Raw genomic sequence first — 19,275 nt, forward strand, 5'->3', positions numbered from 1 at the left:
CAAACTTAACACCCTTGTAGACTCCACAACAGTTAATATAAAAATAGGAAATACCATGACTCATATATCTTCCGTATACAAAAATCCCAAATAAAAGTCTTGCGATCAGCGATCTCGATTTATTAACTAACCAACCACCAGCCTCTATTCATAATCGCCGGTGACATAAACGCAACAAATATCAACTGGCTCTGTCATAACACTTCAGGCATCACTTTATATGGAATCCATAAAACACATACGTACTTTGTGCTTTGGAGTCACTCACCCACTTTTCGGGAAACCCCAAACACAGGCCAGATAGCTTAGACATAGCTTTGGTAAACCTCCCAAATATTATCTAACCCATGACTAACATCAACGATCAATTCTCAAAACATAAATCTATAATATTAGAAATCAACGCAACTCCAGTATCAAATCTACCACCAACATCATCGACAAAAACCGATTGGAATAAATTCTACCAAGAACTCTCCAAAGACAGAACTGTTCTTTGGGGAATTACCCGTTTGCGCCAAAATAAAAAAGGATGTTTTTCGCGACAGTCTATTTGCGCCAAATTTACGTGTCTAAACATTTTACATTAACGATTTGGTTTAATTATTATATTTTAATTTTTAAAGACACGGCGTAGGTACGTTGTAACACTAATTATCTTGTAAATTGTAACTCATAATAAAGTTATTTTTATAAGCTTATAGATTTAAAATGTTTGTATAATATACATATTATTGTGCAGGCAGACTGAAAACAAGTTTTATATCAGTACTATATTATGTACGATGTAGGTACCTCCGTTATTCGTCAAATCATCGAATATAAGAACGATCGCAGTGTGATTTTATCAGACATTCCAAACATTCATAACGTTAATCTACATTACACACCTAAGAAATATTGTAGTCCGTATTTTGTTAAGTTTAATTAAGAAAAATGGAATTTACGACAAGCAAAAGAGGGAAACAAATGGTTGTAGTCAAAAGTATATATTGGCTATGTATTGTCTATATTTACTACCTATATTGTGCTATGTGTATTATTGATATTAATATTGACTATGATTTGAAAAAAAAATGTATAAATGATTATTATTTGAAACAAAATGTGTGACAAAAAAAAAAATTATTTTATTATAATTTATAACAAATGTGTAACTATTATTATAACTATTATTACCAATAGCATATCATTTAAAAATATTATTGACTATGATTCAAAATAAAAGTGTATTATTACTATTAAAATATTAAATTTAAAATTTAAATTGATTACTTATTAATTGTTATTATGCTGTAAAATTCGTGTCTTTAAAATATATGAATTAAACCAAGTTATCAATGTAAAATATTTATAAACAGGTAAATTTGACGCAAATAGGCTGTCTCAAAAAACATACTTTTTTCATTTTGGCGCAAGTAGGCGATACCCGTTCTTTGTAATCATTGCAACAGCGTCAACGACATCGAAAGCGAAATAGCCGATCAAACAAATATCAATCTCATGACAATAAAAAATTACACATTCACCAGTAAACCCCAAAAACGCCCTGATCTCCCACAAGATATCTTCCTTGAAATTGAAACCAAAAGAATACTACGTAAACTCTGGCAAAGAACTCAAGACCCAATATACAAAAAGTGAACAACGAACAAAGCACATACCTATGAAAGAAACCTCCTTATTTTCTTTCAATAAATTATTTCAATCATAATCGTCACATACTCACAACACACATATTATACTTAAACCTGTCAATTTACCAATTATATTATTATCTGTACTGTCGTATTATATTTAAGATTAACAGTAAGGTAATACAAAATATTATTATACTATTTAAATCCTTAACGTATGTATATAATAATTGTAACTGGGTTCGCCCGTTTAAAATATATAAATAAGTAAATAAACCACCGAAATCAAGAATGGGACAAATTTTCAAGAACATTAAACCTAAAAGACAATTCCATACTCAAATTAAACCGTGGACTGGTACTCAAAACCCCGGCCAACATACCCCTAACGAGCGACCACTAGCCACGAGACCAGATCAATGACCGACGACCGAATACCAGCTGCCTAGACAAACTTTGGACGAACAGCGACCGCGATTGTGACTGCATCGGATGACGTTTAGCGAGTGCCTATCCGGCACGACTGATGGTGGACCAAGACTTAACGATTATCGACTATTGTATCTCGTCTTATTTTAGACACCTGACATGTCACGTATAGGATATTCGACCACGATTCCACGTCCGAAAATAAGAACAGCGAAGCTCAACGCGACCTCCTATTTCCCAGCCGGCAGGCTGAACCCATCGAGCACTCACGTGGGAAGCAGTCAAATTACTGTTTTCGGGGGAACCAATAAATAAAGTCCTCTCAAGCACGCCTGCTCAGGCTATCCTAGCTAAATCCTGGAGCAGACATCACTTGTTTAAGCGGTTCTCACAGGGCTGAACGTTACACACCGAACTCTGTTAAGCCAGCATAATTTATTCCCTTCATATTGTAAGTAAAACTCTGCGGGACCATCGTTCGTCAAGCCACCCAATGGTATCGTTGAACGATCAGCACCCCACTACCCATACTTTGTAGATAAATAAATTGTATGAATAGAAATAATCAACCTTTATAATTGACTAACAATACAGCGTTTAGTCATTTAGAAGCGTACCTGTAGTGTACACCGTTTCAGTTAGTAGGTACTTACCTATTGGTAAGACAGGAAAAATACGAGCAGTTTTACGTGCTCTTAATAAAAGTTTAATGACCAATTTAGATATCATATTCTTATATGATGTGGTTACGAAAGCAGGGGATAATGACGTAATGTTAAATTTAAATTGTCTATAAACTAAATTAATGAAGTTGAATTTAGTACCATCCAGCTCCACATCCACCTCCTGAACCGAAAATGTGAAAACTCTGTAAAATATATATCGAATCTATAGATGAAAATAATTACCAATAAATTTAATATTTTGGAAAAACAATTATAATAATAAATAAAATAATGTGTGTATAATAATAAATAAATATAATAAAACATAGTAGAACTTAATTACCTCAGAGCCACCTGAAAAAAAATGTTTTTATTACGTTATTATTATTTATTAAAATTAAAACGTTGCACAACTCTTGCAGTGTTTACTGTTAATTATAATTAAAATATTGAACAAGTTTTGCGAAATCGTTATTTGGAACTAAAACTATATAGACATTTTGCGATTATCATTGTAGATATATAATTAAAAAGTATTGGATGTTTAAATAAAACGGACGTTACCTATTAATAGGCTATAATAGATACCCGGACGTTTTGTCTCTGTCTTACTAATGCATTTTATAGAACATTTTTCGTTAAGAAAAATCCTTCTTATTTTATATTTTTTTTTTCATATAAAAATTATCCGATCAGAACATCAGTTTAATTTTGTATTTTTATTTATTTTATTTTATTTTATTTTGTTTTTATTACAACACGGGATATAGGTACCCAAGTCCCAAATCAATATAAGGCAGTAGGTAAATACATAAAAAATAGAATACATATAATTACATAACACTGTCGTATACGCAGATCACGGACGTACACAAAAAACAAACGAACAGTAATATAAGCACTTTATTATACTCGGATGCCCAGTGGTAATCGATTCACTCGATCACCACACTCTTCCCCCTTTTCTGTTTTTACATGTTCCTTATATCTTAAACTTAAAATCGAAAACTATCGAAAAATATCGATTATACTTAATTGTTATTGTATTGCATTATTGTTGTCTTAACCTAGTTACCTGTAATATGTTTAATGTTTAACATCGAATTGTTTTCTTAACCTAGTTTTTACATACCTACTAACATTTCTTATTACTACATCCTTTTAACTTCTTCTTGTATTAATAAGCGTTTAATATAACAACACGTACAAAATAATTAAACTAGTCGAGTTGGTGGATCATTATTTGCTTTACTCATCATTCTATGTAATGGTTAATTTTTTGAATAACAGGTGTTACATAATGGTAGGTAAAGAAAACAAATAGATACATGTGGCCATAACCGAGCAGTATGACATGCTCTCAAAAAAAGATATTTTGATATTTTGACGTCATAATTATGACGAGGGTCACGGGATAAGGTGGTAATGTTAAATTTCTATTTTCTAAAACAAAATTAACAATAATACTAAAAATGTAAGGGGATGTCGTTCAGCTGTACAGTAGGTTACAAGTGGGTTACTTTAACGGATGGTATTAAATTTGAATTCAATGATATAATATCATTGTATACGATTCTGAGCGGAGATGGTTTGTAAGTTTAGGATATTTTATATTATATTTATTTTTATTATTAATAGAGCAGCCGGTGGTAACTTCAAACTTGAATTAATATTATTTGCATATTATCATATTTCAATATTTGTAAATAATAATATACTTGAGAAATTTCAAGTACCCACGAATAATATTTTTAAATTACAACAAAATAACTAAAATTGTTATTCTTGGTTACCTATTTAATATTTATTTTCGTCCAAATTCGAACATAAAATAACTATTAAAAAAAATGTCTTTACATTTTTATATTTTTGGTTACGGAAGAACCTACTTACGTGGTAGCTACCTTCTTTTAAAAGATCGGATACTTAGCTACATTAGTTGAACATTTTATACATTTTTAACTAAAAAATCATTTTAAATTATAAATTTGATAAATGTTGTCAAAAATTGAAGTTGAAATGCTTATACAAAAAAATTGTGCATATTTGTTTTTAATATCTTTCAACTGCAATTGTAAGAATATATCAAAAGCTTTGTTCTCAATATTTACGCTTTTACACCTCATAAATAAAATGTATATTAAAATAACATTTTTTTTATTAAAAATACATATAATTACAATCTATACACATTTGGTACAATAAATAATTTTGATTAAAGATAATATAGCTAGCGAGACCAACAGATATTGGAAGGGCACTCAGTAGTGCTACCCGAAAATAACATTTATAGAAAGAAAAACTAAAAAAATTTAAAATTCAAATGTCCGTAAATATCTCAAAAAGATGCAAAATATTTTGAAAATGTTATCAAGTATATTGATTAAATGAACATATGGTGTAAATTTCAAGTATCTACATTTATTTGTTAAGGAATTAAGAAATCTTGTATACAATATTCAAATCATAGATGTAAAAATAAAATTTTCATGAATTTCTAACTCAAATAATTTGCACGTTTTCATGATTTTTTTCAAAATTCTAAATTTAAACTTGAAATGCTTAAAAAAAAAATATTGTAACTAGGTATGTATTTGTAATATTTTTCAACTGCCACCGTATCAATATATTAGGAGTCTTAAATAAATGTACCAACTTTTTGACACACTGAATAAATTTGTTTTGATATTTATAGAAAATAAACTAAAAACATTAGAAACTGAAAATCTTCTAACATTTATTGATGTAGAAAAAATGCTAATATTAAAATTCATTGAAAATTTCATGTATGTACTGCAATTTGTTTTAGAGTTACACCAAAAACCAAAACTGATTTTGCGTAAAAGTTCCCGTTTTTTTTTTTTTTAAGTTTTTACCGGTGCTTTTGAAAACTAATGGAATTTTATTACTTTTGACCAATCAAAGTATCAACTTGATTTATTTTTCTATCAAAAAAGATGCTGTTGAAGAATGTTTAAGAATTTTTACTGTCCTTAAAGGTAACGACGAATACAAACATTTTAAATAAAAAAATTTAAAAAAACACAATATTGTAAAACCAATACATTTTATCGCTCTGCTCAGAATCTAAAATGTAACAATAATAATAAATTTGTAATGTCGTATAACGACTTGGCATTTGGCAATGGGATGTAATTTTTAAATCTTATGCTAAAATAAAATCGCTGGGAAAAATATTCCCACGAAACCAGAACAAATTGTATTTTTATGGTACAGATTTAAAAAATATTTTTAATTGTATTATCATAATATTGTGATCATTTTTAATTTTAATTTAATGACATCGTATTTATTTCATTTTGCGTAATGGATTGTTTAATTATATTCCTTATATTTTGTTAATGTTAGGTGAATGTTATGGTATTTTTTTTCTTTATTTATTTTATATTTTAATTGTGTTTTAAAATGTCAACCATTTTTGTCATGTATAACATCATTATAACGTTCAAAAGCCTTGAATTTAAAATGAAAGGTTTTTATTACGGAAAAATGATTATAATAAGAACTAAAATAATAAATAATAATAATAATACGAAATATAAAAGAATTTAGACGAACGTTATCTACCTGGCCTGGCACTTAAAAAAGTATTAAAACTAGATAAATATTATGGAAAAAATTAATGTTCAAATTGTATTATCTAAAAACAAAATTAACGATAATATTCAAAATTTAACAATAATAATTATTTGATAATGCCGTAAAATGCCTGGGCATTTGGCAATAAGATAAAATTCTTAAATCTTTTGCTAAATTAAAAGTAAATCACTGAGAAAAATTTCAAAAATTAGTACCTTACACTGATTATCAAAAATGTATTACCATTACTTCTGCAACCATAACAACAAAGTACTTTGAATAACTTATCGAAGAAACTTGGTTTCTTTATAACCACTTCTTCACTAGAATCATCATAATTTCCATTCACTAAAAACACAATTTTATGTTTAGGTTAGTTTCTCTCAAATACAAACAGTATAAAGTTTAAATACACATGCATTATTGGCTGATAAGCAATTTCAGCTTGTGAATGTTTATTTGTCTAGACTTAATTTTTACCATTTTAACAGTTGGATGAGGTAAGTAGGAACTTTTTTAATCAGTTAATCTTTTCAAGTAGTATTCAACAATATACACATATTAATTATAGGTACCTATATTTTAATATACTTTGACAGATTCAATTGGATAATAAAATAATAATAATTCAATATTTATTTAAAAATCAACATATAATATATTTTATTTATAATAGGTATATTAGCAGTTAGCTAATATTGTTTCCCTATTCTAGGTTGTTCAGATCACCAACGATTGTTTTTGTACACCTAGTAAACACTAGGTATATGAAGCGTCTACTGTATTTTTTTTTATCTTATAAACGTCATACAATTAACTAATTAATATGAATGAGTAATATATTATAATATATAACTACTTTAAAATTAAAAAAATTATAACACAGTTAAGTCTCGATAACTCGAAGCCGAAACAAGATGAAAAATTGGTCGGGATAATTTGTATTATTTAAGATACCTAACTCAAATATGATCTAATCTAACCTCGAGGGGAGTAAAACAAAATCAATTTGTGAAGTTTTTCGAGTTATCGCTACTCTACTATATTATCTTTACCTTGTGAATTATGGAACAAAATCATTCCGATGCATAGTACTATAATAAGTATGATATTAGACTTAAATAACGTCGAAGCCATTCTTTGAGAAAACTTACAGGTTTTTCACAGTAGGTATACTTCTTACGACTTTTAGTGATAGACAATAATTAGAACGAGAACCACCGATTTTTGTAAGAATTTTCGTTTATTCAGTTTTTGTAGCTACCTACTGTTGATATTGTACTATGTTTTCAACGCAGCTGGTTCTAGTTGCGACAAAATGTATATTGTGCCATTTATTTGCCTTAGATCACAATATAGGGTGTAAACAAAATATGTTGACTTAATATTTGGCCCGTTGAAGAATTTTCACCGAGACAGATTGTAGCACTCCAATACGATATTACGCAAATAACAATATGGCCTTGACCAGAGGTCGGACTTAGACAAACTTCTTAGGAATTTTATTTGGCCCTCGAATAAAATTAAAAAATTGAATAATACAAATCTATAAAAACTAATATGTACTGGAAACGTCAAGTTAAAACGTGTGGAAACATTACAAAGTTATCTTTGTTGATAAAAACTGGTATATCTTCCATTAAGTTTCGTTTAACACCATATTGTAAAAGAAACGAAGTATTATTTAATATTACTGAATTAATTGTGTATGGTGTGATAGTCAAGTATGATCAGAAATCTGTTGGCTTGTCGATGCGTTCGTTCTGCTTCAACCCTCTTCCAATGATTGAACTCTTTTCACAAAGTCCTTGACAGCATCTTAGTTCTCGTTGTTATTCAGCATTAGGTTTATCACAGTCTCTGGTTGTAGTACGCCTTCCAACTTAACTTTTAGTTATCTTCTCTGAATCCACCAACAGTCTTAGGTAAAAATTATTATTTATTATCTAGATACTTTGTATTTAAATAATATTCATCTGTTTTTACTAAAAACGTTCTATCAGAACATTATCCAACTGGCCTATTTTTATTAGTAGGTAGTATAGATACAGAATATTACCATATTACTATATGTACCTACCTATTAACTATTATAGTTACTTTATGATCAGTTAATAAACAAATACATTAATTTGCAACAAATCTCTTATAATTGTAATGCTTATCAGTATTGCCAGTTTCTAATTTTGTCTCTTTGGCGTTGAAAATAATTTATTTCAATGGATTTAAATCAGTTAATGGATACGTTAAATGAATCACCCTGTATGTGTGTGACAGCAGCGTAAAGTTTGTGAGTTATTCTTTTCAATTTTTTAGTAGTTTTATTCTTTAGAGAATAATAAAAAAATAGATTTTATTTATTTCATTGTGGTCTAGAAAAATTAAAGTTCATAGAATTTAACAAAACTTTGCAGAGCATAATTAACTTTAAAATCTGTTGCTGTTCCTGTGTTATTTCAAAGCAGTTTAATAAAATAGTGGAAACGTTTACAAACACAGAAATTATAAAACAAATTCACTCGTTTTAAATTTGTTCTTTTCGAACGCAATGATTATCAACGTTTTAGAATATAATGTATAGGTATTACTCGTATTAGATAGTGTAGATATACACTTGTTATAACATTTAATTCGAAACAATGGACTCACAATTACCATTCTATATACTTAAGAATAATATACTATTATTGTAATGTTGGTTTTGAAATGCGCAATCATTAGGCAAAATATGTATACAACATAACTACAATAATATTATAAGCACAATATTATTTAAGTAACGGTATACATATGTGTAACTGTCTGCTTAGCACGACGTATCATTTTTATTTTCATAAGACAGTCCTCCAAATTGGGGGTGGTGGGAGACGTAGGGGGAAGAAGCTCCCCTTCAATTATTTGAGAGCACCCTTTTTGATTATTTTCATTAGAACAGGGGAACGGCACATTTTATTTTATTTAAATTATACTTAAATGTTATAATTTTTATTTCGTGAAGTTGTTCCAATTCAAGAACAAAATATTAAAAATTAAAATTACCTTTAATGTTCTTTTTTTTGTGATAATTGATAATTTATATCACAGATTTCAATATAGGAGTAAAGAAGTCTGTGAATTTTATAGTCCGTTAATCTTCGTATCGCTGCCTATTACAATTAATGGTTGATTTTTTCTTGTTGTGTTGGCTGAGATTAATCATTGTAAGGTACGCTAATGTTTTTTAAGCCTAGGAGTCCCCTTTCTATAATTTTTCTAATTTGAGCGCACTGTTCATAACGTTTTAAAAGGCTTCATATGTATTATTTCTACAAGCAATATCAGAATATGACCAGTACATAATAATTGAGTCCAGGGTATAACTTAAAACTATACCAATGAATCAATAATTGATTGTATGACTGTAAAAAATGTCAAATGTGCTTGCCCAGTCTCAGACGTTACAACTTTACTATACTTATACGCTCACGAAACAGATTATTATTATTATTATATTTGAATCCAGTTATTTTGTTTTTGTATGAAAAATGCATGTTGGCAAAATGGCTAATATAATAATTACAATTAATTTCCTTGGTGGCTTAATAAATATACCTAAAACAATGTAGGAGTGATAATTTAATACGGTTCATGATATTTTTTAATAAATATTTTCAACTAATATTTTTAGTTATAATTAATTCTCTATAATCTGCTATAATATTGTTAGGCATTTTTAAATTTTCCAATAACGACAATCATTATATTATAATAACAAAGGATATTATACTACAGTATTTGTTGATTATTAAAGGAAGCTCGTCCTATTTTTATGTTAAAATTATGCATACACTCAAATTCTGACTGTTGGAATTTTTAAGTAAAGTTAAAGACGATATTTTAAAATACTTATATTATTCAATATAAAGAGTATCATTTATCTAACTTTAGTTTTCTGAATGAGAATGATTTTATTGAAAATATTAACTGTAGTCAAAATTTGAACGAAAAGTTTCTAAGTTATTATACTTGGAACATTAAAATATGATAATACTCTATTAAATGGATATTGTTTACCTATTTTTGTTTTGAAAATAATTAGTACAAAATTATTTTCCAACATTAAAAAATGTCTGTATATACCTAACCAAGTAGTAATTTACTATCAACTAATATTTTGTATTGCATGCTTAATTATAATTACCAATAGTGTATCAATTTGTTAAGTACCTACTTTATCAATAGACAATATTGTATATTATGATATAAAAAGTATAAAAACCTTTCGTTCAAATTTCGATTACAATACGTCAACATTATCAAACAAATTGTCTGCTTCACAATTCGCAAAACATGCTGAATTATATTATATTTAAATTTTAAATTCTCTTCTCCGTAAACTTACACTTATCTATATTTTTAAATTCTGTATCATAGTCATATGTCCTCAGTTCCTCACAGTAATTTGATAATGCATTATACAATTGCAGTTTTATATCATAGATAATTATTTAATAATTGTTGACATTTTTATTACAAGCATTCAATATTTCGGACACTCATTTTTTAACCGAAGTCAACATTTAAAAAATATCTATATTAGTTTTTATGGGACTGAAGAGATAATTAGTTTACATTATTTTACTATCTAATTTTTATGTAAACCAACTCAAAAGTAGAAATGGAATTTAAATTGTTTGGTATGAATTTCAACAGTTTCAGTTTTTTTAGTGGTTTGTTAAATTTGTATCCTTCTTTTATATTTTATGTATTTGTATTTGTAAAAAGCAATATTCTCTGATTGAAGTTTGTGACCTAAAAAAACAAAAACGCACATATGCTTCATTTTTTACATGTAAGACTTGGTAGCAGAATATGTTTATTTAACACTGTTTGTTTAAAACGAATAAATATGTTTCTGTTACCGCACAGCTGGTATAAAAGACAATTGAGGTAAAAGACAATTCCAAAAGGTGTTTTTGCCAAAAATCGAAAAATGAGTTACACATCAAATTAAATTAAAAAAATGGTGGGGAATCGATTAAAACCATCACTACTGTCATTGCCGAAAATTTGTCAAAACGTTCTATCTAACAATTTGTCCAAAGTGTTGTATTGCCCATGGTATTTTAAAAATCAGACCATAGAAATATCTCAAACTGAACTATTTTCATGATTATTTTCAAAATTTACTATATCCAAAGTTCGTCATTACGTACTATCGGCCATGTTAAAATGGAAATTTAGTACATTGATTATATTCAAAACGCACTAATTCCATATAATATTACAAAATTACACATTAAGTTTATTTTGAATTATAATTTTATATTTATTCTAAATTCATATTATTACTGTAACTGTGCGGATTTATATTTATATATAATAGTGATTAAAACAACCTATAACGGTTAAAAAAAAAAGTTTCTAATTTCAATACAATATATCATCAAATTCGCTCCAAAACTTGCTTAACACCTGTGATACGAATTCAAATGGTTAATAATCGTGGACCCCGTGCTGTTTGTACGTATGATTTAACTCTAAAGTATCAAAGTTATACCAAGTGTGTCGTTTTTACTTAATATAATCAATTTATACAAAATCCTATCCTAACCTAGCCGTACTAAAATCCGATGAATGAAAAAAAAAAACAAATTTAACCCTTTGTAAATATTAACCTATCTTCTTCAAGGAGGTCTAATCTACGAACTAACTATATAAATGCACAGACTATAACTATACAGACTAAACTCTGGAACTACTTATCAGATCTTATATAGTTATATGTATATTGACAAAAAACAATAATACAAATCAACAAATATGCCCGATTAACCAATAGCAACCAATATATAAGATGTTATACACAGATGGATTTTTCTAAAATTTTCTTTTATATAAACCTTCTTCGTGAAATGCTCTTTCGATTAAAAAAAAAAAATCAAGACATTTCTAATATATACAAGAAGACCTGATAAGTAGTTCCAGAGTTTAGTCTGTATAGTTATATTCTGTGTATTTATAAAGTTAGATATACATAAATTAATGTTTGTGGGTAGATTGGACCTCTGGGAAGAAGATAGGTTAATATTTACAAAGGGTTAAATTTGTTTTTTATTTCATTCATCGGATTTTAGTACGGCTAGGTTAGGATAGGATTTTGTATAAATTGATTATATTAAGTAAAAACGACAAACTTGGTATAACTTTGATACTTTAGAGTTAAATCATACGTACAAACAGCATATTAGTACGGTTAGGTTAGAATAGGATTTTGTATAAATTGATTATATTAAGTAAAAACGACAAACTTGGCATAACTTTAATACGTTAGAGCAGGGGTCTTCAACCCACGGCCCGCCCTATAATAATATGCGGCCCGCGATCACAATTTAACATGTACATTTTCTAGTTCAATAAAATTATAACAGTTAAGCTATCGCTATCGGAAATACGCGATAAGATAAATTGAATTGCCTACCAAGATATAATTATTATTAGAAGGGTGAAAAGGCCGACTCCGGATACCCCCCGCTTCACCACCCCCCCCGCCTATACTGCGCTTGATCGCGCTTGATAACCCCCCGCCTCACCTCCAAACCATACCACGCCAACGTTGGCCACGCTTGATAACCCCCCGCCACACCTCCTACCATCACATACATCATCACCACCCCACCCCGCCCATATCTCGACAACGTTGGCCACGCTTGATAACCCCCTGCCTCACCTCCTACCAATACATACGTCATCGCCACTCCACCCCGCCCGTACCTCGGCAACGTTGACCGCGCTTGATAACCCCCTGCCTCACCTCCTACCAATACATACGTCATCGCCACTCCACCCCGCCCGTACCTCGGCAACGTTGACCGCGCTTGATAACCCCCCGCCTCACCTCCTACCAATACATACGTCATCACCACTCCACCCCGCCCGTACCTCGGCAACGTTGACCGCGCTTGATAACCCCCCGCCTCACCTCCTACCATCACATACATCATCACCCCCCACCCCGCCCATATCTCGGCAACGTTGGCCGCGCTTGATAACCCCCCGCCTCACCTCCTACCAATACCTCGGCGGCCGCGCCTGATAACCCCCCGCAACACCTCCTACCATCACATACATCATCACCACCCCACCACGCCCATATCTCGGCAACGTTGGCTGCGCTTGATAACCCCCCGCCTCACCACCTACCAACACATACATCATCACCACCCCACCCCGCCCATATCTCGGTAACGTTGATCGCGGTGAATAGCCCTCCGCCTCACCTCCTACCATAACATACATCATCACCACTCCACCCCGCCCATATCTCGGTAGCGTTGATCGCGGTGGATAACCCCCCGCCTCACCCCGACACATCACCACACCAACCGCCCATTAGACGCTCACCGCGCGGCGGCCGCCCCCTCCGTGACGCGCTCTGTCCGTGACGCGGACGGACTCATCGGCCGACGTCCGCTCGACCCGTATATCACCGACGGTGGCGCCATCTATCCGATAATCGGGTGGACGCGGTTTTTCGAATTTTATCATATATACAATATACATACAATGTATGTCATACATACATACATACAAGCAGGATACCAAGTAAAATATTAACACGATTTAATTGTTTAATATAATTTGTTGTTTATTCAATACAAATATCATATATACATATATAAAATAGGTTATTGTGTTATAATGAACATGGGTGGTGCTAAAGATCACCCGACAAAATCGTACGATTCAGATTTACATAAATGGGCTCGACTATTACTATTATCACGATTATTACCAACATCATACGGTTCTGATTTACATCTATAGTCTCGAAGGCCGTCATTATTACTACGCTTGTTATTAAGTTCATTTTTTACATTTTCAATAAATTCCATGCCTTTATATAATAATACAAATACACATTTAGGGTTGTGCACGGCGTGTTGCTGCCAAACTTCATCATTTTCCTCCCATTGACCCAACAATAAGCCACAGTAGTGACATTGAACCAAGTCGCCCGTTCCGGTGTAAGTGAATCCGCATTCAGCCAGCGAATATTTATCTTGACGCGATCGAGGCGCGTGCGAATCGAATGTTTTCAGTCTCGATAAAAAGCTTGTATACTGAGGATATTCTGGATCTGAGTTCTCGTGTACTAAAAGCACTAGTGATCGGGCACCGGTGGTACATTTTAATAGATTCATTGCAAATGAAACGTATGAAAATATATTAAATCGTAAATAATATGTTCTAGCTGTTAACGTTTAAACGTGAATAAGACACTTCTAGCCAGTGTAACCGTCTGTAAGCAACTGTCGGTTATACAGTGATAGCTTAAGCTAGCGGGCACTGTAAGTTATATGCAGATAATAATAATATAAATTAAAATATTTGAACGGTGATACAATATTTTGTTATCCCCCCAGTTATCAGATAACAGTCTTGACCGTCGTAGACAGATTTGCGGCATATTATTACCACCGCTAGTATCGTTATCGTTGTCAACACATGTCTCGCTATGTACATATTGTTAGCGTTAATTATAAAATGTATTATGTCCCGGTGCCGCTGAGCACTAGCGGTCGAATATTTCTACAGTCTTTATACATAACGTCGGATACCCCCCACACACACATACTTACATACATACATACGTACATACATACATACATACATACATACATACATACATACATACATACATACATACATACATACATACATACAAAAATAGTATACAGTTTTCTTATTATATAATTACATACGAAAAAACTAATCGCTAAATCAAACGTTGTACACAAAATATACACGTAAAAATATAGAGATATTTATTTGCATTCACACATTCCTCACTCATATACACATAGGCTAGTTCATACATATTTATATACTTACATATTATATACATACACAAGTAGTCTATATTTGTATAATACAGGGAAATTTCTTCAGTTTAAGGGGGCATTTCTGTATGCTCTACCGTGTAACAAAATATTTTAAAAAGTATTATTACATTCATTATAACAAACACCTAAACATACTATAAAACTTACATATTGTATTATATATATGATCATTTATTCCTATACATGGTACATATATGCAGTATTCATACATAAATAAGATACTTTCATATTATATACACCACCACACACATCTAATCTTGTTATACAGCTTACATATCAATATAAGATACTTAGTTAAAGAATATACATTATTACATGTAGACACACTCACACATAAAAGACATACTTACAAAATACTAAGTCGAATTTACATAGATGCATTTAAACACTCTAATACATCCACCCTAATAAGTATTTTCAAAAGTACAATATCGCTCATCAATTGGTTATACCTACTACTACAAAATTGTTATGTCTAATAATCATCTCGATAGTTAAATTTCTTTAGACGTGACCATACTACAGCGCTTCCCAACCTTTTTCCCTCGCGGCACCCTAATCCCAACCCATATTTAACCGCGGCACACTTGTCACTGGCATAGAACCTAAGCTTAAACACGCATATAGAAAAATATCTCAATTAAAATAGGTAGATCTACATATATTTTATTCAACTCAGAGGATTACCCGACAACATACACAAAATTATATATTTATGTCACACGATATTATAAATGTATGTAACTAGTAGGTATACTGACTAAGGAGAATAAAGGATATCGACTCTGAGTGTCTTAGACGCCGTCTTCGAGTATAGTTTGACCACTCAATGCAAAAATAAAACTATCATATTTCGACTTGACCGTTGATACAGTACATTTCATGTTAGAAACAATACAACATTTATTTTATTATATTTGAATTAAAGACAAATATGCTTATACATCCTTACTTTTCATTTTAACCATATCCACTAGTCTATATATTATAATTACCTAAACTTGCCTTATATTATTTCCAAAATATTCACTTTTAAGTATAGGGTTGCATAATAGATATCACACCATATAACCACAGAATAGATGAAATCTATTCCATCTATTCTGTGATATAACATTTTCATTGTACGACATTAATTCTTAGAATCTCTGGATAACATATACAAAATATAAACATTGTATAAGGTACCTAATTTGTTTATAGAAATAACAGACATAATTTATAAACGTAGATCACTGTAAATATTTGTATTCAAGTCTACTATACTGCAACGATAAACCCTTATTTATTATGGGTTTTATATAAACGTTTTTACTTAAAAAATATACATTGACAATCTTACGAATTTTGAAGCTAGTTCAAATGTATACGCTGTTCCGTATTATTTTGTTATTTTATAGTAGGGTTTCATACCAATCATACTGTCTCCTCTTCACCTGGGCTCTTACCCGTTCAGGTGTCGTTCTGTTTATATTAACGAGGTCTCGAAGACTCGACCTCGGTGTGCGATATTATTACTAGGGATCGGGGTTACCTTATGTGAAGCAAAGTACTCAACGTAATATATATATATATGTATATCTGTTATTGAATATCAATGTATTATTATTATCTACTACAAGTTACAACATCGAAAGTTGAGGCCATGGTGGCCATGGTATGTCGTGGGTGTCGATGTCCAAATGTGGGTTGAGCTGGTCGTTGCCAGTCCTCGAGTTTCACTATCGACCGCCGACTATGACTCTTCATTCTTGACCATCCAACTATCAACCGCCAATTATAGACTCTATCGACTACCTCACTGTAGACTTTATCATAACTATCTACCGCCAGGCACCCTGGTCGGTTATTTACACGATGTGAGCTAAACATCGCGTCAGCATAATATATATATTTCATACATATATACACGTTTGCCATTACTAACACTCAGCATATTAGCCGTGCTAAACGTAGGGAGTAATGTACGATGTCGATGACGATAATCGTTACAATACCAAACAAGTAAAATACTATGAACGACACTTGATGCGTAAGTATTTTTATGAAAGGTAATATAATTTTATTCTTCATAAATCATAACTCACTACCTGATGCTATTAAATAATACAACAACTTACATATCACTACCGATATATATATATATATTCTAATTCATAAATGTGTATGGGAAATACACATGCGTTACCAGTCACCGCCACTACCAACAAAACCCATCCGTCTCGAGTAAAATGTTTTGTTTCACGCTTACGTATGAGAAAACGCATACGCGTATGCACATACATATCACTAAAGTGACCTACGCATATTATATTTTATCAGCACATACCTACTTACAACAGTCATACCTATCACTTGTATAATATTTTTATTTTACCGTGTGTATACACACAGGCATATCACCTCCGTCATATATCATTGTATAAGTTATAATATCGGAAAAGAGAGATACTTCAGTAGATACTTTATGCGGTTTATTGCCAAAATCTCGAAATAGACAATAATTAACGTTACATCTGTAGTACTATGGTATCATCTTTATCAATTAAACATTAATAAATTGTCATATTATTAGCCATTTTCCATACAGGCTCATGCTACAATGAGCGTATATAGGTGGGAACATACATACATTCTTATCCTTGTATCTTTATATACACAATACTATTAGGCTAACCTATCCTGAATAATATTACAAATACATACTTATATTTTTAATCAATCATACATATTATGTTGAAATAATATAACAATAGTAGAAACTATTATCGACCCATCACTCGGTTCTACAGTTACATAATGAACATGTGAAACATAGTATGATATGCAAACCCACATTAAATCATATACATATTCGTCATTACAAACACCTAAACACATTATATAGATTACATAAATATATATATTATATACATACAATAGGTATATAAAACATTCATATATATTATATATACACATCAATAAGTCACCTACATATAGGCATACACATATATTACTTACATACACACATACTTGTATAATATATCCTTACATATTCTTATATATTTAAACAGTATTCATACATACATACATACATTTACATATATATTTACTTAAACAACATTCATAGACTCGTTCGATTATTTCAAATAATAATTTACATCAAATATTTTCGATATATAATTTATTTGATGACTAAATTCTTAAACATATATTAATTATTATACATTTACAGTAGATACATAAAATATATCACAACATCGTCGTGCATACTGATTCAACGATATGCAATAAACAGCAATTAAATGCAATATAGTACTTATTCATATATAATTTACTCATTTTTTCGTTAAATACGTAGGTAGAATTTATGCTGGAACCTCAAAATATACTCATCAAAGTGAATATATGTTAAAATGTACCAATTTTGATAAAAACATAGCTGTCTGTGTGTAAATACAGAAATCTTGCTAAAATAAGTATAAATATCATAATTTCAATAAAACATATGGAAACATCACAATATTTTAGTAAAAAATAGGGAAAAATCTCATAATTTCGTTAAAATCATGTAATATTATAAAAAATATCATACCCCTGCCTAATTACCGTCAAAGTCATACAGTTTAGTTATTAAATGTATCTAAATGCATGACCACCATTATAACGAGTCTCAACGACCGACACATATCGTCGCACAATAATATAATATTAACCAAGTTTTTTGATTGCCTCATTTGCAGTAAATAAAACCATATACATAAATACTTTACACATATCCATCACACAATTCTAACACAGCTTAAAATCTAGAATATCATATTCTTAAAAGCATTACACAAAAAGTCATTGTTATTTCAAAGATGAAACAAAATCATATTTAAATTCCATGGTTTCAATAATAAAAAGCATATTATTATAGCTTTATCTTCGTCACATATTAGCAAAAACAAAATAAAATGCGCCTACATCAAGCGATGATAATTTTTCACTTAATAATTTCGTATATAGAAAACCATATATGTTTAAATTATTTTTAATGCATATCTTATACGCATAGCCCGGCATTTATTTTATACA

At 30.5% G+C, this 19,275-nt stretch overlaps 1 protein-coding gene across 1 annotated transcript; it reads right to left on the bottom strand.

The window, feature by feature from the left end:
- Positions 1 to 14,034: 14,034 nt before the first annotated feature.
- On the bottom strand, positions 14,035 to 14,514 carry LOC132949990 (E3 ubiquitin-protein ligase XIAP-like). The gene has a single exon (XM_061021154.1). It carries the CDS (start codon positions 14,512 to 14,514, stop codon positions 14,035 to 14,037), a length of 480 nt encoding a protein of 159 aa, XP_060877137.1.
- Between the last annotated feature and the right edge of the window lie 4,761 nt (positions 14,515 to 19,275).

The sequence above is a fragment of the Metopolophium dirhodum genome, chromosome 8, assembly GCF_019925205.1.
Source record: "Metopolophium dirhodum isolate CAU chromosome 8, ASM1992520v1, whole genome shotgun sequence".
Classification (NCBI taxonomy): Eukaryota; Metazoa; Arthropoda; class Insecta; order Hemiptera; family Aphididae; genus Metopolophium; species Metopolophium dirhodum.